Here is a 13,755-nt window from a genome sequence, read left to right as displayed (position 1 = left end):
TTTGGGGGGGGAGATATCACAAACTCAAACATTTTACAAACCTATTTTTTGAAATGATATCTTGTGAATCTTCAACCACAATGGGTCACATTGTTGTGGCATGTAAATAGCACAGCATTATATCTTCTGTATCAGCACTTTTATTTACATAAATATTTCTGTTGCTTTGACAAGAGTCAGAAACTCTTTTTTTGTATACACTAAAGGGGTGGTGGGTTCGTCACTTCTTCTCAGGAGCCTCAGCTCCAGCTTCCAGTGTGGGCGGAGCCTCCTTGGCCTCTCGATGAGCTGGAAACACCTCCCATGGTGTGTTCAGGTCAAACTTCCTAAACTCCTGTGCAAGCTCCACCGGCTCAGCTACTACACGCTTCAGTTCATCGTCGTAACGCACCTGGCAGAAAGACAAGATCAATTATTGGACAATTGTGAAATAAAAATGTGTCTTTGTCCTCTCTATTATACTGCTAGATATTTGAGGCTAAAGTAGCTATATTTTAGTTTTTAATTTCACAGCTGTGATGGGTGTGACTTTATGCAATCTTCCACTGCTTATAAAACGCAAATGAAAATGAAATTTTTCAAAACTTTTGTTTTTTTTAAACCAAACCATTTTGTTTCTCTACTGCTTGCAAACGTTTTATGATGGCAATGATTTTAGTTGACGGCTGTGATTTTATGCAATCTCCCACTGCTTATAAAACGCAAATGAAAATGAAATTTTTCAAAACTTTTTTTTTTTTAAACCAAACCATTTTGTTTCTCTACTGCTTGCAAACGTTTTATAATGGCAACGATTTTACTTGACATTATTTCCTCTGAGTACTTGGGAGATTCCATTGTATTAAAAGGAAGAGTGGTTGGGTTAGGTGCATGTGTTGCCTCTGAAGTCACCTCAACATATCCTGATAGAGGGAAGTCTTTCCTGAAAGGATGCCCCTCAAAGCCGTAGTCGGTCAGAATGCGTCGCAGGTCAGGGTGGTTGGCAAAAAATACACCATACATGTCCCAAACCTTCACGTGATAACCACAAACGTGCAGTTTGGTAAATCGGTGATGAGTATGTTTGGCAGTGGCATTGAGTAGTTTTTGACTCACCTCCCGCTCATACCAGTTGGAAGCAAAGAAGACGGGAACAGCAGAATCCACTGGCGTGAGTTCATCCGTGTATGTTTTAACTCGAATACGAGAGTTGTAGCGTAGTGACAGAAAATTGTACACAATCTGAAAACCAACACAAAACACAAAAAACATGTTTTCTTCTAGTTGTGGCACAAATCTAAAGTCATACTGCCTACAGCATGCAGATTGGGAGGGTGGGGGTTTGCTTTCTGATTTTTTAAGTGCAATTTGTATTGACAATTGTCAAAGCAATCAATTGTCAAGCATATTCAGCAATATGCATTGATATTGAATTACTGCTCAGTCCTACTCCTTGCAATATTTGCACGAGAGCGTATCACTGACATTATTATGAGATCTTTGTTTGAAGAAAAAAAAAAAAAAGGTTCATGTTTACGCAAAAAGCAAAATAAAAACATAAAAACTGCTGTACCTCAAAGCGGTTCTGCCTTGTAGGAATGTCGACAGCTGTTAGGTCGATCATGTTTCTGAACTGAGCGTTGGTGTGGTCCTTCAGGAATGTCAGCACAGGGATCACGCCATCAGGATGGATCATCACCTCCAGCTCATTAAAAGACGTCACCTAAACACACACTTTCGCTTTTCAGAACACTACTGAACTGGGCTGTTCAGTCGTACAATTGAACAGATGTCTTTATCTGAGAGCCAAAAGGAAGTCTGCACGTTCGGGAGTGTTATTTATTCAGGCTCTGGTATGCCCTGCCCACTGACATCAGAGACACGAGCGCAGTGGAAATATTCAAGAAAGGATTAAATACTTATTTATACACGCGTGCAATTAGTTAAACTACAATTTTACTATGGCTTCTACTATATCTGCTGCCCTCTCCTTCGCAGCTTGGGGAAGGGGTGAGCTGATGACCGAACTAAAAGTTGCTGTCCGGGACGCTCTGAAGTGGACCAGTTCCTCGCTGGCGCTGCCATGATGACCGACAGTGTCTTCCTGGAGCACTTCTTCTGATTAAATAGACTTCTACACTTCTTTATTCCATATCGTTTCGTATTACATTGAGAGCTAAATTTTGCCCACTCGCCACCCATTGTTGCAGCCTGGTCCTATCTGCGGTCCCTTCTTAATGGTTCTCATCTTTCCGCAGTCAGGGTTTTGGGAGTTTTTCTTTGCCCTTCTGGAGGTCAGGGATGTCGTCAATAATTGTGGGCATGTGAAGACCTTTGAAACGTTTCTTTCATTAGGTGCGATATAAATAAATTTGACTTGGCATGTCGGTTTATGGGAGGATTTTCATTATCTGTCTCAACTAAGGGCAGGATTATGACGCCAGCATGTGTGGAGGCCATATGTGTAAAACACTAAGACTTCATCAGTGTCTCATTACATTTGCCCATACAGTATTGTCCCACGTAACCATACTCTTGGATCAGAGTGCATTTACTGTGGCATTGAACAGACCTGAACCTGCTGAACGTATTTGGGCATCATCTCAGCCACATACTCCCCAAACGCTGTCAGCTGGTTATGAGTGACTGCATCCTTAGGCCGCACAGTGGCTGTGGAGAAAAATGCAAAGAAGTTGCAAACTGTTCATACGAGTTCACACATTGTCCTCCAACTTCACTGACAGAACTTGCTCTTTTAATTAAACACTAACGGAATATTTCAAATTAGTTCTGCTTTAAATGCATAATTTGAAAGAATATTTACATCATTTGTATTATAGAACTAATTGTATAACCCCAAACAATACATCTGTTTACAACCAAGTTCTGTTTTTACTGAAGCGAGATAAATACTGCCCCGGCCTTCTTCTGCTACATGACAGCATTAACAATCTCCAAATGCCATATGCTGGGACAACCACAAACTGATGCCCATCTCGAAATCACACTTGCATGTTAAGCGATTTCATAACGCGCTGTCAAAAGCAGTGCGTTCCAGCAGTACTTACGTTTTGTCTCAGCAGTGGAACTCTGCAGTCTACTCTGCTGCAGGAGAAATGAAGACCTTGCAACTGGACACATTAGAAGGCAAAGTAAATACGTGTTTTGTACACATTATTCTCCTAGACTGTAGCACCAGCAAGACGCATTCAACTTTGACATCCTGTGTTCACTAGAATTGAATAGGACAGGAGCGACCTAACACTAACAGCACAACATAATCATAAGCGAATTCAAAATAGATAGATGACTTAACGCGTCATGTTAAGTCAACATGCAGTGCGCAAACGAAAATCATATGAAGCTGGGTTGCTAGCATTAGCTAGCTCGAAGGTCAAACCTCGTGTTATATGGCAGTAATACTTGACTAACATTTACCAGTCGCACACTCAAACCAAAATCCTTTAGTGGCGTTTCGTCTTCAATAACCTATCATTGTGTACTGTTAACTTACTGTTGTAACTGCGTCCGAGACCTCCACGGACAAAGCGAAACAGGGACGCAGCCATGTTGACTCAGTGCTCGCTCTTCTCTTGTGAGTTTAACCTCTATCGCAACCTAGTGGACTGGGTGATGAATGAGTAATAGTCGTGCGAGTCCCAAGTTACTGTGGTGTCAAACAAAACAAAAACAACAAATAAAACACACACGCACGCACGCGCGCGCACACACGCACGCACACGCACACATTTTTTGAATTAAAAGCTATTTCTACTGATTCATGTAAAAGGCTACATTAAACATACATTATCAGATATATTACATTATCAGATACATTAACGCATACTAATGTATCTGATCACACTACTGCAGTTAAATGAACACAATTAGGCAGCAATTCGATATTTTATTCATGAAACAATGGCAGTATTTCAAACTACACACTAAACAATAGGAAACGTGAAAACATTTAAAAAATTGCACTGTTGTGCGTAAAACTGTTGTGTATAAACTATTAAAGGAAATCCCTTTTGAATTCACTCGAGACATTTTGAAAGGTATATATGATTGATGTCCCATTTAATAACTTGAATTACTGCACCTCTCAAAACAAAATATATTTTTCAGACTGCAAAGCAAAAACTATCAGGATAAGAATCTTTCAATACATGTTCATTTTTTGCTGTACAGTATTGGATTAACAACTAAAAATATGACCAATGCAGTAAAACTTTGAAAATGGTGATTTAAAAAAAAAAAAAAAAAGTTCAAAATAATTATGCTCTCTTGCCACAGAGTGTACAAAACGGTACCAAGAGGAGACCAATGCCAAAAGACCAATATTAAGTATGGCCGAGTCAATCTGTCCAGCAGTCGGTGCTTCACCTCTATTGGGAAGGCGCACACACCTGCAGATGGTATTTCCTCAGCATTTCCAACTGGGCCGTATGCACCATAATGTGGGGCCGGATAGACGCCAATTTCAGACATGCTTCCTCAGGGGTCCAACAGTGGAGCTGTCAGCAAACAAAGCAATCAAAATCAAACAACTAACAGGAAAAAAAAAAGACTTCAAGAATAGATAGAAGAATAGAAAGATTTTTTTTTCCATCATACGCCCTGAGTTTTGGAAATGAAATGTCACTATTTGACTACCATACTTTCAGCAGTAGTTGTTGGTAAGATGCTAGTCTGCTGCCTGTGGTCTTCAACAAGGTTTCAAAAACTTCACGTTATCTTTTTAAATGAAATCCTGAAGTGTGCGGTTTACATCAAAGTTGTGTTTTCAAGACACACACATAACCCATACTTGTTTACAAATTGAAACATACGTAGTCTCCATGATGATGATGATGATTACTGTTTGTATCCAAATATAGAGGCCATAAGCACAAAATAATCTAATTAAAAACTGAGAAAAAGAAAAATTCCTCACTGTTAGGGTTTTCCAGGTTATCTTGATCATAGGATTATGTTGGAATGCAACAGGTAATAAATACCTTACCTTGTCCTCCTTATCACAAGATCGTAAAACATCCCCTGAGATGTTTAGACTAGAGGACAAGGGCTTTCTATTCAGCCCACTCATACCCCCACTCTGTTTCTCTTAATAAATATTCTCTTGCAGGAAGGAGAGTCCAGAGGTCTATTCGAAGATTGCTGCACGCACAGCGACGAATGGACTCTCCACCTGCAGGTGTCTAAAAGAACTTGCTTGTCTACCGTGTGGTTCTTGCAAAATAAGTTGGAGTGAGCAAATCTCTAACATTTTGGTGCCGAAACCCGGGACCTCTCATACCCGCTATCTGGCTGACGAAGGAGGACGTGCTGCATTGTCGACAAGCCAGCGTCCATTAAGAGGACCTGGAGGAGAAAGTCCTGGGAAGAGAATTCTTCGCTGGGCCAGCATCTTAGGTCTGCCTTCGTCTGACAGAGGTGGATTGACGGGACCCGGCAGTGCAACGAACCAGGGGACAAGTAAGTTAAAGGCCTGAAGTTGTGTGATTGTGTTGTTGTGAAACGCGTAAAATGTAGAGGTGCACGAGAGCCAGCTTGGGTTCAAGTCCCAGTGGAATGAACAGGCTAAGAAAAGCAGAGCTTCTTTTTTGTTCTTGGAAGAGGTGCGTAGACTCTTCTTTGTCTGTTCTTCCGAGCTGAGGGATCTGGCTTGGGTTAGAGTCCCAGTGGAAGGAACGTGCTAAGAAACACAGAGCTTCTTTTTTGTTAATCAAAGAAGGGCGTAGATTTTTCTTTGTATGTTTTTCCAAGCCAAAGAACAGCTTGGGTTCAAGTCCCAGTGGAAGAAACGGGCTAAGAAAAACAGAGCTTCTTTTTCTTAATTGAAGAAGGGCGTAGATTTTTTCTTTTGTCCGTTTTTCCAAAGCTGTTTGGGAGGGTTTTACACCCATCCCTGGATAGGCCTAAAAAAGCGCTGGAGTTTGTGTGATTGAGTGTGTGACTGGTAGGATAAATTGACTAAAAAGCAGTTCTAGCGTTGATCCACGGCAATAAAACAGGCTAGTAATCTGTTGAAAGGTCAATTTAAACCTGCATTGAGGATCCTCAAAGAAAAAAAAAATTTGAAAAAAATTGTAAAACCTTAAACTACCGTATTTTCCGGACTATAAGTCGCTCCGGAGTATAAGTCGCACCAGCCATAAAATGCCCCAAAAAGTGAAAAAAACATAAATCGCTCCGGAGTATAAGTCGCATTTTGGGGGGCAATTTATTCGACAAAATCCCACACCAAAAACAGTCATGAACAAGCAACAACAGGCTAAACAATAGCAACAACAGGCTAAACGATAGGTATGCTAACGTGACAAATACAAACAAAGACGTAACATATAGAGTGATTAAGGACAACTATTACATGAATAACATGTTCATAAAACCATCGGTGTCACTCCAATTCATTAAATAGCAACAACAGGCTAAACGATAGGTATGCTAACGTGACAAACACAAACAAAGAGCTGAGAACGGGCCAAATAATAATAAATAATAATAATAAATATAAGAGGAGCAAAAATAGAGCAAGTGTACATACAGCAGTGGACTTGGATATGGTGCTTTAAAGTGTTAATTGCTTTATTTGATGTTTTCTCTATTTTTTATGTTTTGAATATGTTCAAGATAAAGATATAAAAGCATGTGAAGTGATCAACTATACTAAAAATAACATGGGAAGTGGTCAACTATACTTGTAAGTAAGTGATGTCTTAATGCTCAAGTGAAAATTTGTGAAATAAAACATATATAAGTCGCTCCTGAGTATAAGTCGCCCCCCCACCCAAACTATGGGAAAAAAAGCGCGACTTATATTCCGGAAATTACGGTACTAAAATTAAGATGGGAAATAAGAACGGTACATCTCTTGCTCTGCTCTTCTTTAAAACGAGAAGTTCATGGCAAGTAGATTTCTTAATTGTATGCAATAGATGCTAGAGTGGAAGAAAATGTATGGAGTACAAGGAAATTTGAAATGTGGAAGAAGTGGTAGAAGTGCTAGAGTGTGGTTGAAATCTTCACAAAGAGATGAGAACGAATTCAAGAGACAAAAGCTAGAAAGATGAAAACTGATGCGGTCACAAGTGTTTGTCAGACCAGGAGACAATAAGGCCCCTGTGAGCAGGTGCAAGGCCGCAGCTCAAGCCGCGGCTCAAGCAAGGGGCAAGAGAAGTTTCCGGTCCTATGCAAATCATGTATCGAAATTTAAAAGATCTGAAACCTCTCCCATATGACAGCAAAACATGTCATTGTCAGGTTATCAAAAATCTTTTTAGATTGTTAGAGCCCATGTCCACACAAGAAGTATGACAATGCTGTTTTTAGGCCCAATTACAAATGAATAGGGATCAAATTGTGTTACACTAAAGTTAAAATATGCAAATCAAGTGGTAAAGAAATGCAACTTGCTTCTAGAAGATAAATAAATAAAATTAGAATGTGCTGTCCTCGTGTGCATGGGAGGGACCAGCTCATGATCGACCACAGGAAATGGCCAGCCTGTGACGAATCATTGTTGCTGAGACCTACCTTCCGCACGCGAGAGCTGTGCATGTGTGTGCGTATGTGTTAAGTTGATGAAGATTGGCTAAACTTTTAGTATAAAGAAATTTGCTAGACTGTTTTCTATTCAATTTACACCGCAGAACAGAAACAATTTTGACAGATAAAAATGAAAGAAAAAGAGAGAAATCTGTTTGCGAGCAGAAACTAATCCACACTAGTGCATGTTAGTGTCAAGCCCTCATGAGAAATTCGGAGTTAACAAAACAACAGAACATGCTTTCAGGAATTGGAAGAAGCTAAATTGTGAATTTAAGATTTTGCAATGCTACATTTAATAGGAATAATTGATTGGTTGTGTTATAAGATTATGCAAAATTCTAAATGCAAGCTAAATCTGAGAGATTGAGTTCTTCAAATTTAAAAACAAAGAAAACATTTAGATTAATTTGCCAGTTGTTTGTTTTAGTTAAGTTTTTTTGAATTGGTGGATTGTTCTACCAGGAAACCTGAGTTGAAAATGATATATGAATGTTGTGTGGTGAGCTTGGATGAATTGGGACCAATGTGATGGGAAGACTCCTTTTTGGAGACTGTGTGAGATGCATATGATGAGCATTGATGAATGAAAGGTTGAATGGTTGAAGTCGTTGGCGACTACTATAGAAAATTAGTAGAGCGTCTTTGATGAAAGAGTGATTTTGAGTAGGTTGAATGTTAGAAAGAAACACGTAGCTTTTGGATTGATAATTAACTAGAGAAAAAAACTGGAGAACCAGTAACACATGTAGAAGATGTGTGAACTGAGAAATTGAGAAGCGTTTTGGAAAGAAAGTCAAATTAAATGATGATGGAATCGTATGTAGTAAAGAACGCATTCTCCCAAAAAGTTGGTCAAGGTGTGAGGCATGGGCGTTGCCAAGCCTCAAAAGGGGGGAGTGAGTAGGACAGATAGTGGAAGATAGTAATAATACAACACTTTATGACAATGAATTTTCGAATACATTTGGTGTTATATTGTGGTAATTTTTTTGTTCTGGTGTAGATAGGTTAGCAACACGAGAGATTTAGAGGTTCAAAAGAAAGACAGTTAAAAGAAAACATTTTTGATTTGGACAATTGCAGGCTAACAGGAACATGAGAACGATAAGAACTACGAGGTGGGATCCAATTTCATTGGGGAGATTGAGAATTCACAGCACCATACTCTAAGTCACATTTTTGAGCAAGCATGACAATAACATGTGAGAGGTCAAGACATACAGATCAGGGCTTGATGTGGAAAGCAGACCTCGATGAGTTGATTTTCAATAATGATACTGTCCGATTAAATTGGAACTATAGATAAAATGTAGCTCAAAAATAGGATGAGTTGCAGGATTTACGATATAAAAACGAGACCGCTGTTATTAGGAGAAGTTGAAGTTTGGTAAATACATGTTACCAGCAAATTGATGGAAGCAGCTACATTTGGAGATAGTCTTACAAGTTTGACGTCCCAGCCTGTCATTCTCAGTGTCAGGGCCCCTGAAACCCAATCCGAGTCTTCGCCTGCAGCCGTGAACAACTACAAAATGGTGCCTGGCTCTGAAGCACCTTTGACCTTTGGCGAAGGACAAGAAAAGACTGCTGTCGTGCTTGGAGAAGGACAAGTACACTCCGGAGGACAGACAACATCCTCGGGGACGAGAAAAGACAGTGAAAAGCGGAGGAACTCACAATGATGAAAATTGACTCATTTAAACAATGGACTCATTCAAGTGTGATGGATGGGGTCGCTCTGAAGCAACAACAAAAGAACACCAACTTGAGAGGGTGAAGTGCAGCAAAAAGATATGGACTTGGAGTGTCCGACAACCAAATCGCACTCCTTGCTACGGCGTTACCAAATATGGTGAAGCTTGGTTCAAAGTGGAAGGGAGGTTCATTGTGCACTGAGTTTGACAGAACTGAGGAGATTTGATAAATAAATAAATAAAAATTTGAAAAATACGTAGGGCTACAAAGAAAAGCATTATAATCAGAGATTGAACGGATTTGGATAAAACAAATAGGCTAAAACGGTAGGAAACAAGAGCAAGATCTGATATTTTGGCTCATCAAGCTTAAAATGTAGAGGTCGAGTTATATAAATTTTAGAACAGGACATTTGGCAGTCAGGAGGAAGCTAGGTTGCTTAATGTACCTACTCAATACAATAGTAAGGTTTTTTGTTCCACAGTGGAGGTTGGATGGTCAGAAAGTTAGGTACGTTCAATTTTTGACATTCACACAATCATGCATAGGAGTCACAAGGCGACAGTTAACAAGACAATGACTGCAATAGGGGCCACCTACGACTGCACCGACATGAAAAAGTAGAAGCGAGAGAGCAGAGTATGGGATTATATGCTAAAACGTCTGCTATACAGTTACCGATAGGAGATTGTATCAAAAGAAGCTACATGAGAGATGGATTAGAATCCCTTTGTCTGTGTGTTCTGTTTGTGAGTAATCTCTGTAAAATTGTGACAGTCTTGTTGTCGTTCGTCTGAACTTTGTATGCCGTTTTGTGTATGTGTGCGTGCAGATGTGTGTGTGTGTGTGTGTGTTCACACCCTGTGTGGGTGCGAGCGTGTGAGGAGAAAGAAGGCATGGGTAAGACAATCTCTTTTAAACCAGGAGGCAATAAATGGGAACGCCACTGTCATAAATAGTTTTTGGTTAAAGGGAATCATTAGGAGGTGTTCAAACTCTTCCCGCAAACACTCCTATTTGCCAGTTAAATGGGCACGACAATTGACTACGAGAGTTGCAAACAACAGATGAAGAGCAGTCCTTGGCAGATTATATGATCAGGACGCTCAAACTGTGTCAAAGACAAATTTACTGCCGCTTGATCTTTCCTCCTCACAGGTCGACAACCCCATCAATCCAGGAGACTGGGTCTACATCGAGGTCATCAAAAGAAGGAACTGGGCCAGCCACGACGGGAGGGACCATTCCAAGTCTTGCTGACTACACATGTTGCATCCAAGGTTGCAGGACCCACAAATGCATTAACGACGACTGCTCTCCAGGAGGAAACTGCATGGGAGCTTTGGACATCACCGCTGTGTGCCAGGATGAGAGAGCCGTTTTCAAGGTGTAAGGGCTCTACTACCAACATGGCTGCACCATCGGATGGGACCTACTTCATCCAGAAGTTCAGAAGCACTGCCTCACCTGCATCCTATGAGTGCACGTGCCTGTTCAGTACGGATCATGGTTTTGTGGTCACGAGAGTTGTCCGATGCTGCCTGCCAACTGGACACGAGTGTGTGCGCCAGTGTGTGTGACAGACCTCACCTACAGACTAGAACATCAGCAGCTGACGAAAACGCGAGCACATATACAACTTCTTAGACGTGACAGATGTGATAATGATAATGAGACGTGGATTGCGTAGATGCTGTTCTGTTGAGCATGTATTACGGAAACTTGTTGATTTGACCATCAAATATGCTTTCTTTGTTTTTCTTTTTGTTTTTATTGATAGCATTCTGGTCGCCTTAAGGCAAAGGGACCGTGTAAGAATTTTCCTGCTAATAACATCTGGCCAGCAGGTTTTTCGCTTACACAATAAGTTTGATCTGGGGTATTAAGGTAATGCCTCATCTTCACTGGAAAGTGTTGCTATCATTGTTTGTTGTTTTTATTTTTCCTATTCTTCTTTCTTCATTATACATATATATGTGTTTTTTTTCTTACTTGTCTTTGTTGTTTGGGGTAGCATAATCATATGATAAAACAGGAGGGAGATGTTAGGGTTTTCCAGGTTATCTTTATCATAGGATTATGTTGGAATGCAACAGGTAATAAATACCTTACCTTGTCCTCCTTATTACAAGATCGTAAAACATCCCCTGAGATGTTTAGACTAGAGGACAAGGGCTTTCTATTCAGCCCACTCATACCCCCACTCTGTTTCTCTTAATAAATATTCTCTTGCAGGAAGGAGAGTCCAGAGGTCTATTCGAACATCGCTGCACGCACAGCGACGAATGGACTCTCCACCTGCAGGTGTCTAAAAGAACTTGCTTGTCTACCGTGTGGTTCTTGCAAAATAAGTTGGAGTGAGCAAATCTCTAACATTAACACTCACCATTATTCCTGTGTTTAGTCATAGTCATGCATACTGGTGGGGGCACAAACTATTTGTTTTTGAGTGTCCCTATTACCACTTTTTTAAATTTGAGCAGAAACATGTATTACCTTAAAAATCTTCAATTTGTAAACAAAAATGCAAAAAGAAAACTATGAAAGCAAACATATAAACTTCATGTTTTCTCAGATTCATAAGAAATTCTGAACTAACCCGTATGAGGTATGCAGCAGCTAGTGTGGCGCTGCGGGAACGTCCGGCCTTGCAGTGAACATAAACGCTGTTTCCCTTCTCTCTGTGTCTCAAAGCAAACTCGACTCCTCGGTGCAGATTCTCTAAAGTGGGAACACCGATAAGATCCACCGTGCTCAGCCTCAGTTGCTCCACCCCAGCAGCCTGCCACTCCTGCCACACAAGCATGCATTTATATCTAAAAAATTCTTTTGAATATCATGGAAAGGTTCAATACTTTGCCATCACTTATTTCAAAAAGTGAAACTACATATTCCATGCTGCTAATGTGTTGAAATATTTCACATTCTGTGTAAATGACTCTACACTGAGGTCACAAACGTTTGGACAAGGCCTTGGCCTCTGTGCTGAAAGTCGATTGAGTGTTTGAATAAATGAAAAGCATAAAAAAAAACCGACTTGCTTTTCAGTGTTTAGCTGCTACAATACAGGTGGGAAAGAAGTCTCTGGGTCGGAAGATTCTCTCACAACGTAAAGCGTTTCGAATTATTACAGCTTCGATGTCGATCGGATTTTGAATGAATCCATTTCTGGGAGGAGACGGGTAGAAACTCTCTCTTGTGGTAAACCTGCCAGCAAGCAGGTTATGTTCACATATTAAGTTACCGCAGTAACTGACCCAGAGTTTAAGTTACCTCTCTTTCTGGAATGGATAAGTCAGAGTTTCCCCTCATTTTAGGGTTAACTTACTCAGAGTTTTCACATAACCCGCTTTCTGGTTCACAACTCACAAAATAAACACAGGGATTGTTAAACTTTGCATTCAGGCAGAACAGCCCTTGTGTCAACCTCTTACATGCCCCAAGATAAACACAGTCCTTTTGAGTGTCATTTGTGTTCCTTCAACTAACAAATAAGACTTTTTGATGAACTCACCTCCGCAGAGTTACAAAAGTATTTGGTCTCATAGTTCTCATTCATTGTTATAACTCCTCTGACGTTTTCAGAATCCACCAACTGAAAGACAAAGAAAATTCACTTTTTCAGAAAGATATTTCTACTGTTGTAAATTTGTGATAACCGCTAAATGTATGCAAATACACTAAAACCGTACAGACTCCTGTAGACTAAATACTTGCCCTTACAGCCAAGAGTTGAATAAAAATATATACAATATTATTTATTTTTATTAAATACGAAGTCACTCAGTAGGCATTTTCGATAATCTGATGGCTGGAACTGGGGTCTGTGAGAAACATAAAATCGCTACAATTTGAAAAGGCCAGCATAGTGTACAGTATTTTGTATTTGCTAGGTTTGCCTCTACAGGATGCAGTACGGAATTATTTCCGCACATCTATCTATCTATCTATCTATCTATCTATCTATCTATCTATCTATCTATCTATCTATCTATCTATCTATCTATCTATCTATCTATCTAGTGAAGTCCAGTTACAGAAAAATAGAGGATTAATTACTTTATAGTAAAAGAGAAGCCATACCTGTTTGGTCATGGATCTGAAGGGCAGTGCTCCAAGCAGGACCGTTTCATCCACACGGTCAAACCACCTCCGTGAAGACACCTTCTCCATGATGACATTATAGGCGAGTGTAGGGTAAAAGAACAGCCTTGCTAAAACTGCAGACATGATTAAATTACTCGGTCTGAAAGTGATTTTCTTCAACCCGGTGTATTTCGGCAGCACACACGAGACACATTTGAGTGATGCATTAATGTTGAGACGGTGGCCCGCCCCCACTTTGTTGTTCCGGTTGTAGTTGAACTTCCGGGTAGCCCCTGCAAAATAAAGATCATTTGGTCTTATTTTTCTTATTGTTTGATTAAAAATCTAAAATACTTTTTATGAAAGCTTGTCATAAAAAAGGAACCTTCGTGATTTTGAAGTGAAGTGTGACATTTTAAAACTGTTATCATTAGTGTTTAA

General features: G+C 40.0%; 2 protein-coding genes across 2 annotated transcripts; both read right to left on the bottom strand.

Moving 5' to 3' along the window:
• Positions 1 to 117: 117 nt before the first annotated feature.
• On the bottom strand, positions 118 to 3,651 carry ndufs3 (NADH:ubiquinone oxidoreductase core subunit S3). Its single transcript, XM_049717835.2, has 7 exons — positions 3,494 to 3,651; positions 3,048 to 3,110; positions 2,552 to 2,649; positions 1,553 to 1,702; positions 1,096 to 1,221; positions 892 to 1,011; positions 118 to 391 (listed from the first exon to the last, which is right to left on the bottom strand). Exons 1-7 carry the CDS (start codon positions 3,546 to 3,548, stop codon positions 221 to 223), a joined length of 783 nt encoding a protein of 260 aa, XP_049573792.1. The 5' UTR covers positions 3,549 to 3,651; the 3' UTR covers positions 118 to 220.
• Positions 3,652 to 3,866: 215 nt separating this feature from the next.
• ptpmt1 (protein tyrosine phosphatase mitochondrial 1) lies at positions 3,867 to 13,581 on the bottom strand. Its single transcript, XM_049717836.2, has 4 exons — positions 13,312 to 13,581; positions 12,743 to 12,823; positions 11,828 to 12,019; positions 3,867 to 4,496 (listed from the first exon to the last, which is right to left on the bottom strand). Exons 1-4 carry the CDS (start codon positions 13,456 to 13,458, stop codon positions 4,368 to 4,370), a joined length of 549 nt encoding a protein of 182 aa, XP_049573793.1. The 5' UTR covers positions 13,459 to 13,581; the 3' UTR covers positions 3,867 to 4,367.
• Positions 13,582 to 13,755: the final 174 nt, after the last annotated feature.

This window comes from Syngnathus scovelli, chromosome 4 (assembly GCF_024217435.2).
Source record: "Syngnathus scovelli strain Florida chromosome 4, RoL_Ssco_1.2, whole genome shotgun sequence".
Classification (NCBI taxonomy): Eukaryota; Metazoa; Chordata; class Actinopteri; order Syngnathiformes; family Syngnathidae; genus Syngnathus; species Syngnathus scovelli.
The sequence above is the reverse complement of the archived record's forward strand: the minus strand, read 5'-3'. Positions and strand labels throughout refer to the sequence as shown.